General features: G+C 39.1%; 1 protein-coding gene across 7 annotated transcripts in view; it reads right to left on the minus strand.

Annotated features, from left to right (window-relative positions):
- Positions 1–2,731: 2,731 nt before the first annotated feature.
- akt1 (v-akt murine thymoma viral oncogene homolog 1) overlaps positions 2,732–18,568 on the minus strand; it is a 44,593-nt gene continuing 28,756 nt past the window's right edge. For all 7 annotated transcript variants that reach the window (XM_055038215.1, XM_055038216.1, XM_055038222.1 and 4 more), the window contains 11 exons: positions 16,085–16,196; positions 15,645–15,771; positions 14,623–14,754; positions 14,420–14,485; positions 13,907–13,975; positions 13,614–13,739; positions 9,842–9,970; positions 5,753–5,967; positions 5,560–5,647; positions 5,324–5,426; positions 2,732–4,508 (listed from right to left, as the gene is read on the minus strand). In XM_055038215.1, the coding sequence (XP_054894190.1) occupies positions 4,429–4,508; positions 5,324–5,426; positions 5,560–5,647; positions 5,753–5,967; positions 9,842–9,970; positions 13,614–13,739; positions 13,907–13,975; positions 14,420–14,485; positions 14,623–14,754; positions 15,645–15,771; positions 16,085–16,196 (1,247 nt within the window). In that variant the 3' untranslated portion in view covers positions 2,732–4,428. The remainder of the gene's footprint in view (positions 4,509–5,323; positions 5,427–5,559; positions 5,648–5,752; positions 5,968–9,841; positions 9,971–13,613; positions 13,740–13,906; positions 13,976–14,419; positions 14,486–14,622; positions 14,755–15,644; positions 15,772–16,084; positions 16,197–18,568) is intronic.

Genomic DNA, 18,568 nt, shown 5'->3' on the forward strand with positions numbered 1-18,568 from the left:
TTTGTCTACCAAAGAGGGACTTTAGCAGCACAAGCTGTGCAGCTGACAGTCTCAAGAAGAAACTTCAAGTGCAACAGACTGGTATAATTGATCCTTATTATTGGAGTGACAAGAGTGACTTTTGACCTTGGGATAAAAGTGTCTGGAAGGAAGCCTGAGATTTGGGTTCCTTAAAGATATCAAGCATTTTTCCTAAATATTATACCACTTGAATTTATTTTGTAATTTGCCATGTTTTAATGAAGCATATTAAAAATTTTTATATGACCAAAGTAAAGTGAGACCTAATTGAGGAATGGAAGGAAGTCAAAACTAAAAGTGAGTGCCAGTAGTCATCTCCAGTTCAGCCAGCTGCAGTCTGAGCTTAGAAACCTTCTTGAAATGGAGAAAAGTAATTTCAAAACGGCTGCCAGGAATGCCTCTAAAGTGACACTGAGCTGTCAGGAACAACACCCAAATTTCAGAGACTCAATGTCTGAATGTTATGTAAAAATACAGGAGGAGTCCCAGCTTCCACACTGTGTGATATAAATGACATCACGGTTCTGGTGAGGTCAGTGCCAAAGCAACTTCTCAGTTTTGTGCTGCGTTCAGGACCAGTCCAGCCGAAAAAGCCAGATGAGGTGAGTGCCATACTGGGACCAAACCTTTTGCCTCAGCTTGTAATGTTGCTGTGCATTGCAGCTGGCCAAAACAGCAGACTGTGAGCTCTGGCTGTCAACATCTGCTCCAGAGACTTTACCATCTGCCCAAGGCGCCCCCAGGGGAACAGAGCATCTCTCCTTGTCTCAGACCAGCTGCAAAACCCTGGACTTGGACACGAGCTGCCATACACACATAAAGACGCTGTGTGTTAGAACAGTTTTCTAACTCTTGGTCATAATTCACATTCACCGGAAGCTTTAGACAAGCTAAATTCTTGCGTAAGTTATTTTTTTTTACAGTTTAATGGCAGAGTTCAGCCTCCTGATCCAGCTACAACTTAGCCTTACAATGTGTTTTAGTAAATGAGGTTATGAATTTTAGTGACTCAAATCAAAAAATGGAACTCTTTTTACAGATTCCATTTTTGATGCATTTACCTGTAGTAATTTAGATAATTATGGACTGCAGTTAATACAAACAAAATTCAGTAGCTCAAAAATTTTAAATAATACTCATATTTACAATACAAAAATGTCTTTCTGCAAAAAAGTATGTAAGTGTACTTCATTATATCTGCAGTCAATACTCAGTCAGTTAACATGTGGCACACTAATTCACTCTTTACTGTGAATTAGTTCTTCTATTCAGCACTGAGAGACATTCAAGGAAATCAGGTTGCTTTATTGGTGTTTCATCTTCCTCTTGACAATTCTCTAAAAACGTTATAGATCAGGATTATTGACCAATAAAGTACATAGATACTAAGGTTGTTCAAACAAGTACTGACACTTTTGAAAGTGTGGACAGGTACCATCTTCATGAAGCTTGCCAGAAGACATAAGCATGAAATATTCTAAGATTTCCAGACAGATGAAGATGTTTTAGGTTTGATAAAACACAGGGGACCAACACCACTGTAGTTTTACATGGTTCCTCACATCATCGCTACTGGGAAAACTTCGCCCTTCAACCTTTGATTCTGTGACCCTCCACTTTTCATCCAACCTCTAGTATCTTGCATTTTAAGTGAAATGCAAACCTTACTTCCAAAGAAAATATTTGACCACTGAACAACAGGTAAAATTTTTCTGAAGTCTCTGACGGCTTCTGGATGGCGGAGTCCGGCGGTAACAGGCACTTAAATTCCGTGTCAAAGGGAAGGGGGAAGAAAGGGAAAAAAGAGGGCAAAAAAAAAACCTTGGTATTTTATTCTATGTTGCATGCCTTTGTGTTTTGTGTTTATGATGTAAAGCACTTTGAAATGCCTTGTAGCTGAAATGTGCTATACAAATAAAATTTGATTGATTGATTGATTTAGAAATGATAGATGATGCCCATGTTCGGAATAAACACACTCCAGCTTCACTTTCTGAATCTTCAAATAATTGAAGAGAATTTGCCTCAGAGTCAGCTCAAGCCTGTGATTATTGTATATGTTGCTTGTACCTTTTTCCTTCTTCTCTGCCTTCCATTAATTCGCTTTGATGAAGTGCATTAAACAGCGATCACCAACCTCCTGCAGCTTACACTCTTTATGGAGGGTGAAAATGAACATATTCTCCACAATTGTAAGGGACATAGAAATGTGATTACAGGAGTGGGACTAGCAGTTTGTGGCGACAAGGTTATTAAGGATGTTGCTATGAAATATCACCTGTGGTGCCCAGAAATAAGAGCAGATAGCACACCAGAGCAGAGCATTCATGAGACCGTCAAACTGCAACAGTCTTCAGTCAGAGGCTTCTATAGACTTATTTCCAGACTGGCTGCTGTCAGCGACAATGACTGCCCACAACATCGTCCACAATGACTAGATTCCTGAACTAGTTACGAAACATTTAATTTCCCTTTTCCCTCAATAACATTTTTTAATATAATTTTATATGGACATCAATTTAAAAAATAAAGGAAGCAAATAGAAAACTTTTTAGAAGAACATTTGTCACAAATACTAATAACATCTAATAATGAAAAAAAGCACTAAAAAGATGCTTGTTTTCTAATAGCCCAAGATTTCATGAACATGTTTGTATGTTTTGCCTTCTGGATTTCTTTGAATGGAATCTTAAGAGAAATGAGTCAATCAGTTGATAAGACCTTTTATTTCATCAGTTGAGAAGAAAACATGTAAAAACAGTGTACAAAGTTTATATTATTTGTTTACTAAAGCTGGTGTCCTCGGTCACAGGAATACAGGAGGGGCAGATACAAAAAAAGTTGAAGTAAAAAATATAAAATGATTTTTTTCCCCCCCCTATTTTCAGAAGGTGATAGCCAAGATGGGAGTGTGCATAGGAATAAGTAACAAACAGACTCAAAGAGTGAACAAAGGTTTGCAAACGACTGAAGAGAAAACAATATAAAAATAACCATTACATTCAATGAAAATATGTACTTTTGACAATGATTATCTGTCGTTCTAAAAACACTGAAGAGCTTCTGGAAACTCCTGAAAGAAGACCATCGGTTTTAGCCTCAGCACAAGAAATGATTCAAACCAACACGTCTGGTTTCAATCGTATCCACAACACACAAATTCATCTTACAAAAGGAAACTAATTTAGTCTTTACCAGCCATATGTAGAGGGGGGTCCTAATACAATCATTTTTGGGCAACAAAGTGCATATCATTGGCACAGTGAAACTCCTTTTCATCCACATTGGTCTCATAAATAACTCGGAAGCTAGTGAGAGGGGTGGAAGTCCCCTAAAGAAGCAAATGAAAGATCACCGTTTTCCCCTGAAGCCTAGTTTGCTTGCGACGTTTTCCTAAAGAATTGTATTATGTTGAAGTCACCTCACTGAGGCTGCAGCATATGCACCAGGTGGAATATAACACCCAATAGTGTACTGTATTCAGAGGAAGAACCCAAAGGGGAAAAGAAGAGCTCGGAGCAGAAGGAGCATCCACATGAAAAGGCACCAGAAAGTGTAAGCACTGACTTCAGGAGTGAAGATGCTTTTTATCAGCCTGAACAGGAAACAGTGGATCTGAGTGATGTGCAAGCAATTTTTAAAAGGAACTGAATGATCACTCACACTCGCGTCATGTTAGACTAGATTGCACTGCTGATTCCTCAGACATATCATTGTGTGGAATGGTAATATGACAGATCGGTTTCAGTTTTGTATCAAGGGTCGCTTAAAGCAAAGAGGACTTTTCAGTCTTAGGAGAATTAGACATGTGTTACAGCACATCAGTATGAAGGAAGATTAACTTTATTTGATACGGTACATTCACTTTATGAGGCCAAAAAAGTCAGAAAAGACTCGAAAAACATGAATACATCACCCACTCAACGAACAACACACTCTCTGTTTAACATGGTGTTTTTGGTCCACAGCATGCCTAGAACCTATTTGAAATGGTTGATGTTTCATTGAATATAAACAACCCCTTTAAAAAAGAAAAAGAAAAAAAACCCATTGAGCTGTGGGGGTAGCCCAATTTGTGCATAGCTACATTTCCCCGTTCATTATGGAGTACGGATGCCTGCTCTGTATACAGCATAACAACCAGGAAATGCAGGGTAGTGTTATCTCCATGGTCAGTCTTCAAAGGCCACCAAGAACAAGCACGTTTATCTTTGTTTTTGTCTCGCACTTCCTCCATCCTGTAAAACAACAACAACAACGGCTCGCAGACTGAGACATCCGATGGGGGGGCTTGTGCAGACAATGCTGGGGGAGGACAAGGCTGAGCAGGCTGGGGCCTTTTGAGAGTGCAGTCGGGTGCAGAGAGGGAATGACGGTGGGACCGGAGGAATGTTTGAGATTTGCATATTAGGCTGTCCCACTGGCAGAGTAGGAGAACTGTGGGAAGTGGGGTCGTTGCTCGCTGTCGAAAGATTCCATGCTGTCATCTGGGGATATAAAAAAAAAAACAAAAAAACAATCTGTTTGTTCTTGTTAAAGATACAATCTGTCTGACAAGGTAACACATTTTTCAACTTTAAAATTTAAGTATATTAATTGTACTTTATGTCACGGATCAACACTAAATTGTGCAGCCTTTACCCTGATTTCCCTAAATGAAATCCAGTACAATAATTACCTTCAGAAGCCACCTAATTAGTAAACAAAATCGATTTTGGTATGATTTATTTGTTATAAATGTTCTGGTAAGGCTCTAGATGTTTGTTAGAGAATATTGGTGAACAAACAGAATCATGATGACTTAGGAACAAAGCAGATGGGTCTGGGATGAAGGTATTACGAAGTTTAAGAAAAAAATTGATTATTAAACAATATCCAAAATTCATTTGTTCCCTCTATCAGGAAGTCAAAAACACACAAAAAAAAACAAACAAACAAAAAAAACCCGGTGGCCCACTCAAAGTTATGAAAGTTAGATTTTGTCTTTTTAGTTTTGTAAAATTTGTCCCAAATGATCATTGTCATTCAAAGTGCTCAGCTCTCTGCTTACTTTAATGTTTTCCATTAAGGCCTATTTTAATAGTGTTGCATGTCCTGAAGAGGGCACACTGTCCCTAATGAAGCCGGGTAAAGCTTCCAGTCATATTTAGAAAAAGGCAACTCGTGTCCTTTTAAATACAGCAAATAGTTATGCGGAAAGATAAAAAAGAATTGTGGATTGACTTTGTGACATATTGAACATATTGAGTGGAACTGCTAGTAAGTTGTTTGCACGGTTATTAGCATGTGAAAGTGATGCTACCTTGTCCGGGTGGCGTAATGGTGATGGTTTGTCCTGTGAACTCTTCGTCAAAATATCTTGTGTCCGTCTCTGAGGTAACTTGGGGCTTAAACGGCGGGACAAGCTGTTAGAGAGGAGACATGCTTACATCAACAGCCATTTATCGCCGAAGGAACAGTTGTCACTCTGACAGTGTTGTTTCTAGGCAATTCTGCTTTATATAAATCACAGGCAAAATAAATATTTCAGAACCCCACCTTCTTTTCATAGACATCTTGCCAATTTATCCCAGCAAAGAATTTGTGCTGCATGATTTCCTTGGCATCATCAGGCCCTCCACCTAACCTGGAAACCCAAAAACAAGGACTTTCAATGCCACATTTTAAAAGCAAGCGACTGTAACGATAAATAAAAGTTAGAAATGAGACCTGACTAAGAGGACACACTGACCTTTGCATTGGGTCCTTCTTAAGGAGACCGGAGAGCAGCGAGCGTGCCTCAGGGCCGAGAGTCCGAGGAAAACGGATGTCTTCCATGAGGATGAGCTCAAACAGCCTCTCGTGATCCTGGTTGTAAAACGGCAGCCGACCGCACATCATCTCATACATCACCACGCCCAGACCCCACCAGTCCACAGCGCGGCCATAGTCATTGTCTTCTAGGACCTTGGAGAGGGAGAGGATTTAAAATACAGTTATGGAGAACAGATCTAAATCAGAAGCGTTGTACTTCTTATTTTTTCATATTTTTAGACATCTAAAGACATTATGGACCTAAAATATATTTTAAAGTATAAAACGTAAAGCATAATACACCTTTACATTGCTTTAAATGCAAATAAATGCATTTAAAGGCAGTTTTTGACAATAAAAGCCTTTGTAGCAACTTCTGTTGAAGAAACAGGAAAAAGAGAACCATATATATAGAGGATTAGATGACTTCTGGATCTATCATGTTAATCAGTCTGATTTTTAAAAAAAAAACAAGAACATGCAGAACACAAGCTGCAATCCGAAACGCAACAGGAAAAGAAAGGTGGTGAAAATGTACGCACACAAAAGAAGATGAAGCACTTCTGCAATGACAGTTTCTGATTCAACCACCACGACGTCTGTGTTTAGACATCTCAACCAACCCCCACCGACATCATCTCCTCCCCCTCTGGTCAGAAGTTTTCAGGCTGCTCCAGCCAACACTGACTCACATCTCACATTAGGAGCAAGTATAGAGTTTCCCCTGGAGCCTTGCATATTTAATCACCTCTACTCTTTCCACATATACACAAACACATACAGATCAACAAGCAGCAGAGAAATTAAGTCTTTCACATGAGCAAATTATAGCAAACTGTTCAATTAACACAGGTGGAGTCACAGATAGGGAAATATTTAATCAGATTATTTTCATATGACTTTCTGTGACATTTCCTAATTAGAAACTCCTCTGGTGTGCTTGGTGAACAGTGTAACCTGTTGCATGACTAATGCTCTGCATCGTGGAGTTGTTCCAGGGTGTCTGGGGACATGTACTGGATTCTACCTCACCAGGCGGATGTTGAAGGTTAAATCAAGACAACGAGAACAGTGTGTTCTCCCACACCCTCAGCAGCATGATGCTACAAATTTCGGACCTAATATTAGAAACTTTGGTAAAAAGATAAGGGTGGATTAAACGAATTAGACAAGGACACAAAAAGTGCACCGACCCAGAGAGGGGTGGTCCTGCAGAAACAGATGGACTGAAGTGTCCGTAAAAGGAACCAGACTGCTGGTGAGTGAGCATGCATGCAGCTTGCATGTCTTGTGTGGGCCCTCGGTCTGGTCCTGCAGTGAGTGCAGAGGATCGACGGGAAGGGCCAGGAGGGCGGTGGAGGGGGGTAACGTGAAGCTGGAGCGGGGCTAAGATTACTGGGCCGTCTCTATTTCCAGCGCTGCTGTCGTGTGATTCACACCGTGCGACAGCTGGGCCCGCAGCTGCCCCATATATGTAGAAGAGCGCCACAGCTGTGAAGCTGCCAGGAGTGCAGGAGCCAAGCTCATCCTTCATATACGTAACCAGGACTGCTTGCTTGCTTGCCTGCCTATTTGGGCCCTGGCCCTAAGCTAATACTGTTACACTGCCCCAAAGGAGCAGAGGCAGCGGAAGAAAGAAGGAGGAGGATTTGGGAAGAAAAAAAAAAAAACACTTGCTGCTGATTCTTGGGAGCTACAGTCTCCTTACTGCTGTTTTTCAGCTCACAATGTTCTACAGTGACAGCCATTAATCTTTCAAGACGCCGAATACAGACTGGTGTTGGGGGGCTAGATTAAACATGTCCACATTTTTCTTTGTGGACATTCCCTAGCAGCCAATTCCCTCAGCCAATAATAGTTTTCTTTCTGTAAGTGTTTAATAAAAGTGACTAAGTGAATTTGTCCGCCGCTTTACTTCGGAGACAAACTGGTCAGGCTGTTGCAGGCCGACTCTATCCTCCCTACCTCTCCCTCTTTTTCTCTGCAGCTCTGGGTGGAATATTCCCAGACATTACAGCATTCCTGTGCAGCACACACAACAAGGTCATTGTTTATTGCAGAAAAACCTGTAACACTGCCTGGCCCGTACTCCATTGAGACGCTCAGCAGCGACCCTGTTACCATGGCGATGCCCCCTGATGTCTACCAGCGCTCCACTAGTGAGTTTAGAGCTGTCATTGGAGTGGCTGGGAGAAACTCTGGATGAGGACAGAAAACCAGAAATAATTGCAATAGATAAAAAGTTGCTATATTTTTCTTTGAAAAGGTTTATGAGGCTGTGTCCCTTGTAAAAGTATTCCTACCTCTAATCTCGCTACATATGCTGGAATTGTGCATTCACAAATTTTGATGGATTTTATCAGCAGGGTATCACTGAGGTTGAAAAAAAGTATTCTTTAAAAACTGTTCTCATTATATGCAAACAAATTCTGCCCACAGAAGCATCTTCCAGACGATTGAGGTGTTTGATAAATTCTTTATGAAAAACTACAAACAGGACTTGTATTAGCTTTCTGTCAAAATGGATTTTCTTTTGTCCACTCTTTTCCACAAGGCAAATCTGCTCAGTGACTGAGGCCTTCACAAAACAGATATATTTATACTGAAATTAAATTGTGTAAGAGGAATTTACTGGATGACTTCTGAAGGAAATTGGTTTTATTTACTGGTTTCAAGCGGAAAGGTCCCAGTATAATGCATAACAGTAATTTAACAAAATATGAGTTTTAGTATTTTTGCAGGACATCTATATGTTCCTGAGGAGGAGTGAAGCTTTGTGGGATTGTGTGCTCAGTGCAAGTGAAGCATCCTAAGCAATTCCTCTCCTGGTGCCACATAACAGCTGGAACCCATGTGGTCTCTCTTTTCCTCGCTTTTCCCTGATGAAGTTTACATTTTCTGAAATCCAGCCGGTCAAACACCTTCTCCTTCAAACACAAAATTCCAAACGCTGTCTAAAAACAACAATGCGACAACTGTGTCAACATGGACACCCTTCTTCCAGAAAGCATTTTTATGACAACAGGTGGGGAAAACCCACAAACACATTTTGAACACATGCACAATACGGCATATCCGATTACACCTCCAACACTTGTCATACCTGCACGCAACAGCGAGAAGCCACACACCTCAAGACATGGCAAATATGAGAGCAGGCTGCCCTGCCCTGGGCACACTGCACACTCATTAACTCAACTTCAGCTGGAGATTAGAGAGGCATTTTGGGCAGCTGCTCTTTTCTTCAAACGCTTCCATATCATACAATGAGGTCTACAAATAAATGGCATATTTTCGTTAGCGGACTGGTGGGCTCTACAAAACCCTGTTTATGAGCAGCATTCACCATTAGGTGCCACACTGTAACACTTTATAAAGCACTTTAAAAAACAACAACATTGGCCAAGATGAAATACTAAAGGTGAAAAAAAAGCTAAAAATTGTCCCTGGTGAGCAGCAGAGAAATTCGACTGACCACAAACAAGAGGGCATAATAATAGGTTTTAAAAACATGGATCTGTGTATCTAGGGTTCTTCTTGATAAAAGTTGGCTTGATTTTTGCCAATGGCCTTATAGTTGGAAAAAAAAAATTAGGACATAATTAGCATTAACATGGTTGTCCAGTTTTTAATCAGGATCTGTATTTTAACACTTCAATTTATAATCAAGCATTTTTCTTCATTGTGACCAAAAAAAAATGTTGATGTCTCCTTAAAACAAAATAAAAATTGGTGTCATCCAACTTTGGATGAGAGACTGTACAGAGCATGTGTCCATGCACTTTAATGTGCAATAAATTTTCAGCCATTTGCCTACAGTTGAAAAGGAATATTGTGTTTCAACAACATTTAGCCAAGTGGAAGCAAGTAGGTAGAAAATAACAGAGATCTAAGATCAGAACTTTGGATTCCCTCCAGAAGAAAAACTTGATGGTGAAAATGAAGTGTATAAAATTATTTGACATGTATTCATAGATCTGCAATTGGCTTCCAAAAGATATTAAGATTATTGCACTGTCATGTTTACCTCTGGTGCAAGGTACTCTGGCGTCCCACAGAAAGTTTTCATAGTGGCTCCGTCTTTGATCCCCTCCTTACAGAGACCAAAATCTGTGATCTTTATGTGTCCGTCTTTATCCAGCATGAGGTTTTCCAGCTGTATAAACAAAAACACACATAAAATCACTTCTTTTTTTTTTAAATGGACGACATGTTGGATTATGAATAAAAACTAAGAGGAAATGATTTGTAAAAATAAATTTATTGAGGGCCAAATGTACAACAAATTAATAATTAATTTGCCAAGTAACCACTTATAAATGTAAATCGAAATTGCAATGTATTAAGTGCATTATATACAGAAATAAAAATATAACATTTTAAAAGCTAAACTCAAAACACAAATGTGTGTTAAAAATCAAACATTTTTTGATTTCTGTTTTTTTTTTTATTATACATTTCCTGTGCTGGTTAACTTGAACCATAGTCATCTAGTCAAACAAAATAAATTACTACACATTCTACAGTAAGAACAAAAATCCTGCTAAATTATGTCTTAACAGTATAATAATTTAAAAATGTACTGTTCCAATAATTTACAACAATATTAGAACATTTAAATAAATGCATTTGATTACTGTACTCATTTTCATGTTTTTTTTAAATTTATAACGTGTGTTCACTGAATTTTGACACCTTCGACACTTCAAAACTATTAGCATATCAAACCAATTATATGCCTTTTATTTCAGTTTTTAAAGTTGCTTGATAATGAATGAATTCACCTCAAAGGATTGTAATGTCTGCAAAGAGGAATTGCTCTTCATATTTCCCAAAGGGGAAAAAATTTTCTCCTTATTTCACTTTGGCATTTTCACTAGTGTACTATTAGACTGAATGGATGTTTAATAAAATCAACTATAAGTAATCATATGAATATTTGGGTGAAAGAAAGTTAGCCAATCACCAGCTTGTTCCATCTTTCTTCCCTTTTTGACATTAAAAACAACAAAAAAAAGAGGATGTTATTTTTATTTCCTCAGTTTTGCAAATCAATTTGAAAAACATCGTCACGTGTGAGTGAGGGGAAGATTTGGATCAAATGATTTCTATATAAAAACACTCCTGCTGCTCAACCGGTGTTGTGTCATGCAAAAGTAGTCAATGCATTCTGAAACATTAGTATGTTTTATCTAAACTACTCCTCTGCAGTTCTCACTCTCTGACTTTCTCTCTCCAAGCTGATAAAAAACACCAGCATGATACTGCCACCACAATGTTCTATGATGTTTCCTCCACATAAAAAATGATCTTTTTTCCATTTCTCTTGCAAAAAAAGCTTTGTAGAATCCCTGTTTTAACATTTTATTGGACTTCAACTAAATAAGGAACTTTTCAAAGCAAGTGGTTGCACTGGGTTTCATTCAGGGGGAAGAGTAAATGGGCAATGTTTTTTTAATATTTGAATAATATAATTGAGAAAATGTAAATCTTACCTGGATGTTGAAACAAAGTGTTAAAATATATATATTTGAAAACTCATTTTATATTAACTTCACAATTTCAAAGTACTTTTTGTGTCTCTAACCCAAAACCATCCCAATAACAAAATTTTTTACAGCTTCAATGTAAACTTGAAGCTTACATTGAAGCTGTATTAATACTTTGGCATAGAACTTTACTCTATGACAGCATGTAAAAGTAATCAGAGCTACAGCCTATATAGATGTTGATTATTTGGTGTCATGACTCGGGCTTTAACGCCCCTCTCTCTCTCTCTTCCTGTTAAAGTCACCCAGCAGCTGTAGCTCACACGTGGCCAGCAGCGGCCGGCCAGAGTCAGCACATCCTCCAATCCTGCTACCCTGGCATTTTCTGGAGAACCCTCGCAGGCTGGGAGCCTGCCTCGTAAACCCAAGGGAGGAAAAGAGGGAGGGAGAGCTGCGCTGTGCTGACCTGGCTGGTATAGTTTTATCAGCTGTAAGAAGTACAGCTTGAGATGCCCACTGCAGCACTGATTGCATTCCTGAATCCAAACATACCCGTCAATACGGAACAACTACAGCTGTGATGATGGATGGTTAGTTGTTTCCTTTTTGCCAAAAAAATAAAAACAAAAACCCCTCCTGCTCAACTGCAGTGTCAATTTACAAAACAATATAAATTGCAAAGTGGACAAATACCACATAATGGGCTCTGCATGTGCACTATTAGAGGCAGCTCTGGTTATTTCTGTCTCACTGCAGTAACGGTCGGACCAGACTCTTCTCCAGCTGCAGTGATGTCTAGAGGCTGATGTGGGAGAGGCAGATCAATAAGTCCTGTCCGCTGCCACAGCTCTGGGTGAGCACAAACCTCCCAAAAGTATTCAAACCCCTTCAATATGTTGATACGTTATAATCACACACGTTAATGGCTCTTATTAGGCTCTTACATAGCTAACACAAAATAAAGCATAAGGTGAAGTGGAAGAAAAGATTATATTTTTAAAATTTTTCTACAAATAAAAAATCTGTGAAGAGTGGTGTGCTCATGTAGTCAGCTTGGCAAATACTCTGCAGGAATACTTCTCAGTTGAAAGTCTTTTGAGGCATTTCTGCATCAGCTTTTAGTATGAAGAGCAGAGGTGCTCAAATCTAGTCCTCAAGTTCTACCATCCTACAATGTTTAGATCCATTTCTTTGTTAACACACCTATACCCCACGAATGGCTCATTACCAGGTCTTTGCAGAGGTGAGGGATATGCCGATGATGGGTTTCAGGGATTTGAGTCAGAGAAATTTTACATCTAAAGATTGAAGCATGAGAACTGGACTTGGGCAACCCTGATCTAGAGGTTGACATTTTTGAACAATTGTACAATCTCTATTAGATTGGATGAAGAGCACCTGTAAATATGCCTGTCACAATAACAAATTTTACTGGACAACAACTTGTTCCATAAGTTTTTATAATAGACGGGAATATAATTGTTTTGAGTTCATTTTCAGATGATGGAATGGTAATGACATAAAGATTCAAAAACACACTCTTAAAGACCAATAATTTTAAATTCTCTAATGAACATTTAACACCAGAACTGGAAGATACTTTAAATATCCAAAATAGATTAAAAAAAACAAACAAAACAAAACAAAAAAAAACTAACAAAATTAATTATGAAGTCTCTGCAAACAAAATTGTCACTCTAGAAAACTACAAGTTGAGACTGAAGGAAAGTTTGGGTAGGAAAAAGAGAGAAAAGATGAATGTTGTGTATCCATACAGTTCATTTTCTACTATATAGTATTATATGTGTAGGTAAAAAAAGTTAAATCTAGTCTCATCCAAGCAGAGCATCTTCTTCAGGAGTACTTGCCGTACCTCTACATAGCTTATGGTTTACTTTAAATGAGACTACTGGATTTCTTCAGATTCACCAGTGCCCCTTCTTCTCATCAAACTTATAAAAGCCAGATTTTTGTGAAAGACTAAGTTCACCTCTCGAAAAAATTCTCCTTCTGAAGATGTGGCTCTTTGCATCTAAACCTCTAGAAACCTCTATGCTGAAATTAAATTACACACGGGTATTACAAATTAATTTTCTTCTGAATGCAATTGATTTCACTTAAGGGTATCTAATTATAAAGGAGTATATACACATATGCATGCCAGAATTTGGATTCTTATTTGCGAATACTTTTAAAAAACATATTTTTCAATGTTTCCTCCATATTTATGTTCTACTTTGTGCTCGTCTATCAGAAAATAGAGAAACAAAAAGAAGAAAAAGTGGAAAAGTTCACATATTTCCTTGATACCTTGAGATCTCTATAAACCACGTTTCTCTCAGCATGCAGGTAATCCAACGCTGACACTATCTCTGCACCATAGAACCGAGCCCGTTCTTCTGAAAATACCCGGTCTCTTGACAGATGGAAGAAAAGCTGAAGGGGGAAACAGGAGTGCTCAAATGAGAACAAAGTCCATCAGTCCAGCAGTCAAGGCAAAAATAAATAAATAAATAAATAAATAAATAAATAAATAAATAAATTATTAATGACCAAGTAGTAAGAAAAACTGTGATGCAACAGTAAAGGTTTATGTCGCCTACCTCACCACCATTTGCGTACTCCATTACAAAACACAGGCGGTCATGAGTCTGGAAGGAGTATTTCAGTCCCTGCAGAAGATTAAAGCAGAACTTATCAACACAGTCAAGAGGAAGCTGCCCTTTAAACAACCAACATGCAATCGCAGCAGCTGCATCTGCAGCAACATTTTCAAAAAAACACACACACACACAAAAAAAATAAAATAAAATAAAAAAATCAAACATCTAAAGAGTGTCATGCTGGAGAACAAAAGTAGAATACAGATAACATGTTGATAGCATGTTGACAACATTTGTGCATAATTTGTTATTTTCACAAGCTTCCCAAACCAAAACCCACAGATTTATTTTTTAAAAAGGCCAAAAATGCCAGCGATACTATAAAAAGTGCTTGTTTTTTCTGTTCAGATTGTTGCCTTTTCTGAATAAATGGTTGCTTGAGTGAAAAACAAAACAAACAGAAAGCCTTTTTTGGGTTAAAAAAGGTTCAGATATTCAGAGGGGCTTCCTTACAGTCAAGAACGGATGCTTTGAATTCTGGAGGACCCTGTTCTCTGTGAGTGTGTGTGCCACTTCATCCTGCAAAAAAAGAAAAGCACAAAGAGTGTTTGTCTAAGTCTTACAATAGCTAACTATTTAGGTATCAGTCATTGCGCCACTGAACTTCAAAACTTAAGTGTTTTTCACCTGTTTCTTGCAAATTGGCAACCACTCACTTTTGCTACGATCACCTCCTTCTTTAGGATCTTCATGGCATAGTAGCGTCCTGTGGCCTTCTCCTTTACTAGAATAACTTTGCCAAAAGTGCCTTTTCCCAGGAGTTTGAGGTATTCAAAGTCATGCATAGTCTGGAAGGCCAGAGAAGACAAAGTGGTATCTGGTTACGAACAGGAGAATTAGCAAACTCGAGCTCTGACCAGCTCGGACACACAATCCGATTGACAACCGCACTAAAGCATTTTAGGCACCATTTTACCCACTAAGCAATTTCTACTCCACTAATGGTTTGGCCTAAATGTGGTTGGGACCTGGTTAACCTCTGACCCTGAGGAGAATGTTGTGAATGGGTGTGTATGCATCTGTGTGTGGGGAGTTGGGGGACGACATCCAATCTCGTGGCCTTGAAGGTGCAGGGGGGTTGGGTGCCAAGCCACCCCTGGCTGATGCCTTCGACCAGAAGGTTGGAATGGGGAAGCAAAGCTGGAGTTGTGTGAGAGTATCAAGGGAAGGGCAGGTCAGAAGAAGGGCACTATGACCAAATGAGGGATAAAGTGGGGAAAAAACACTAAGAATTACCACAGGAATGACTTCTATTTTAGAAGTACATTTAGGGACAAAAGCAACAAAAATATTCATGTCTCAAACTTTTTTGTATTTTGTCCTCTTTGATTATTTTAATTCTATATTATGTTATTGGATGTAAAGGCTAAGGTAATGTGCAGTGTTAGATATTCAAGGTCTAGCACGGTATAATGCTGCTTGTTCATCAATGTTCTCTCACAAATCTCTCAACCCTGCATTGTTAATTTCTACAGACTAATTACTGCACTCTGTTTTATTTAGAGGTATTATAGAGTAAAGCAGCACAACTTTAAATGCATGCCACATTTTTCTGTTTGTTAAAAGATTTTGCACTACCTTGTATTAGCATAAAATATATCGAAGTTTGAGTTTACTATGTAATAAAATGTGAAAAAGGGATGTGAATTGTTTTGCAAGGCACGGTGAGATACAGTACCACTTTGTGTCTGGGTTTGGTCAGGTAGACCTCCATGTCCATGGGCTCTGGAGAGGAGTCCATCCTCTCCTCTTCTTGTTTATGAAGGCCTTCAGCCACTGCCTGGATGGCTTTGGTCCATTCTTCCCTGAATTAGACAGAGGAGTCAAAGAGATTAAATCAGCTCATTTTCCATTGAGCAAGCCGTGCAGCCCAATTACGCAATTCTGTTCTTATCAACAGGAAAGCAATTTCATGTGTCAGTTCAGCCAATCACAGGGAACTTTGAATAAGTACGCAGCAATAAATCATTGTAAATGTACACATTTGAGCATTTTCTACATCTTAATCTGTGCAGCTGTTTGCTAGAAACAAATGCCTTCCATTTAAACAGTTTGTGTTTTACAACTCCAATAGCAAAGAGAGGTGGTGTGTTGTGTGTGTGCAAGCTTGTAGCTTGCCTTTCCTCGGGGGTCTCCACGTGGAAGGTACGCTCGATGACAGTGGTCCACTGCAGGCAGCGGATGATAAATGTGTTGGGCTTGGGTCGTTCCGTCTTCATCAGCTGGCACTCTGACCAACAGCCAGGAAGAGAGCAGGGAGGGAGATGAAGAGAAGGGCCAGTGTTGTAGGGGAGGAGAGGGGAGAGACAGACCCACAGTTACAGCCATTTATCTTTATCGCCACCCTAACAGACACCGTTGGCCAATTTGGAAAAGAACAGGTGCACTTTGGAGGAAAAGATTTGAAAGCTCCTTTAAAATGTGACATTTGGTATCTTTTTATTGCGAACAACACATGTGCCAACATCTATGTTTCGTACCAATTTTTCTCAGTAAAAATGTTAATTTTCCAGACTCACCTTTCTGAGTTTTTAGTTTATTGTCCTCACCTTTTAAAATACAAATGTTCACCATACATTTAAAGCAAATGTGTCAAGGAAAAGAGAGGACACAAAGGATGATGGATGGAAGGCCAGAAAGAAGGACAGACAAAGGAGGATAGACGGATGGATGGACAAGAGACCATGGATGGACACAACGAATGGGTGGATGGAAGGATAGAAGGAAGAACAAATAATAGAAGACAGATGAATGAATGGACACAACAGATAGATGGAAGAAAGGAAGGACGGACATCAAGTTTCACACATGTTCACATCGTGTAGAAACCATGTGCATATAAATTTTAGTACTTTTAATACATTTAATGACTCTTATATAAATTATCCCACTACACATAAATCTTTACATTCTTCATTAACTCTTGTTAAACTGTTTTTATTAATCTAACAATGGAAAGTCTTGACTTACAACCTTTTCTTCACACATATATATTTTTCCCCAGTTTTGGAGCAAACAATTGTTATGTAAGCAGTTTCCAAAAACAATTACTCACAATACTCCACAAACTGGAAGTACAAAAGCAGAGATTTCCATCTGCACCTTCTTCAAATTAACATCTGTTCCCAAATGAAACATGTCAGCAAATATGTCTGGGTGTGACACAAATATGGCCCCTGTCTGATAGATGGAAGACTCCAAGTGGACCACCACTGAGATCCAACATGGCTCCATCAGGGTGAATGTGTGATCCAGCTGCAGCCGCCCCCTCAGCAGCGACACACCATGTGTCCTTTATGATGGGGTCGCACTGGTGACAAGGAAAAACAAAAAAAAAACAAAGCCTCCGTGGATGGAGACAAGAGCCTCAGAGCATAGCCCAGACAAATACGTGAAATTAGGCAGTTAATAGCCACGATAACTCAAGAGTGTCGGGGAGGAAACAAGTTAAACAAACAGTGTGCTGTCTAATTGTTGTGTTCAGTCAACTGAGCGGCTTATCGCTGAGACTTTCTGTGATGGGAAGATGGAGTGAACTGTGTTGCTCTGGGCACTTCTATTTAGTTTTCTTTCACAATATGAAAGTAGAGGGATTGTGGAAGAAGCTCAGAGAGGAGGAGGACAGCACCTGATGCATTACATTAAAGTCAAACACCAAACATAACCATGTGTATTATGGGGCTAAGTTTCCTTTGATCGCAACGTAATGATGCTGCAGAGATGATACTGCACCATCTTCAGAAACAATTCTGACCAAATGAAGCAATTCTGAAGCAAGGGGCACACAATGATAAATATGAGCCAATGTGAACTTAGCCTTTTACACACCTGACATGAACACCAAAAAATATAACAATTTTCTGCATGCTTTAGTATGTCACTATACTTAAGACTATAAATAATACTCTGGAAGACTTAGGTCATGCTACATTTTAGTCAGTGTATCTATTCCCTGCAATAACTGGTTGTCCATGCAGATCTTGTTTTAGGTCAACCATCTGACTGACCAGATTTAGCCCAGAAAACTGTCCAGAAAATGTGAGTTTTATCGAATAGGTTCCATTTACATTTTGCATGAACAAAGATACTGAAGGTCTGGCTTTGTTAAGTCATTTGAGGATCCAAATATATAGAAGTTTATTGTCTCCAAAATTGAATCAAGGAGGCAACAGGTCCTTGAATGAAGTGCATACATTATTCTCCCCAGCAACACTTTTTCAGAGAATCCCACAGGCAGAAATGACAAAGAACCTCTAGACTTTTCAAGGTGACCTGGAGTCTCCTCCATGTGCGACAGTGTCTTGAAACACCTAAACGCATTCTGGCAAGATATCCCAACCACCTCAGTTGTCATTTATTGATGTAGTGAGGGAAAGGCTCTGTTTTAAGCTGCGTCATGGATGAAAGAGTTTGAGTTTGTCAGCCAATTGGATTTTATTTGTCCCATTCATGATGAGATCAGGTCACTGAGGTAAGCCATTTATCGCCCAAATATTTTCTACTCAAGACTTTCCTATGTCTTAAAAAAAATCTCACAAGTTCTAGGTTTTCTATGGAGTCTCCTCTCCGGGAGATTTTCAATTTCTTTTGATTAGCAAGAGC

This window comes from Poeciliopsis prolifica, unplaced genomic scaffold, assembly GCF_027474105.1.
Source record: "Poeciliopsis prolifica strain line A6 unplaced genomic scaffold, Auburn_PproV2 SCAFFOLD013, whole genome shotgun sequence".
NCBI lineage: Eukaryota > Metazoa > Chordata > Actinopteri > Cyprinodontiformes > Poeciliidae > Poeciliopsis > Poeciliopsis prolifica.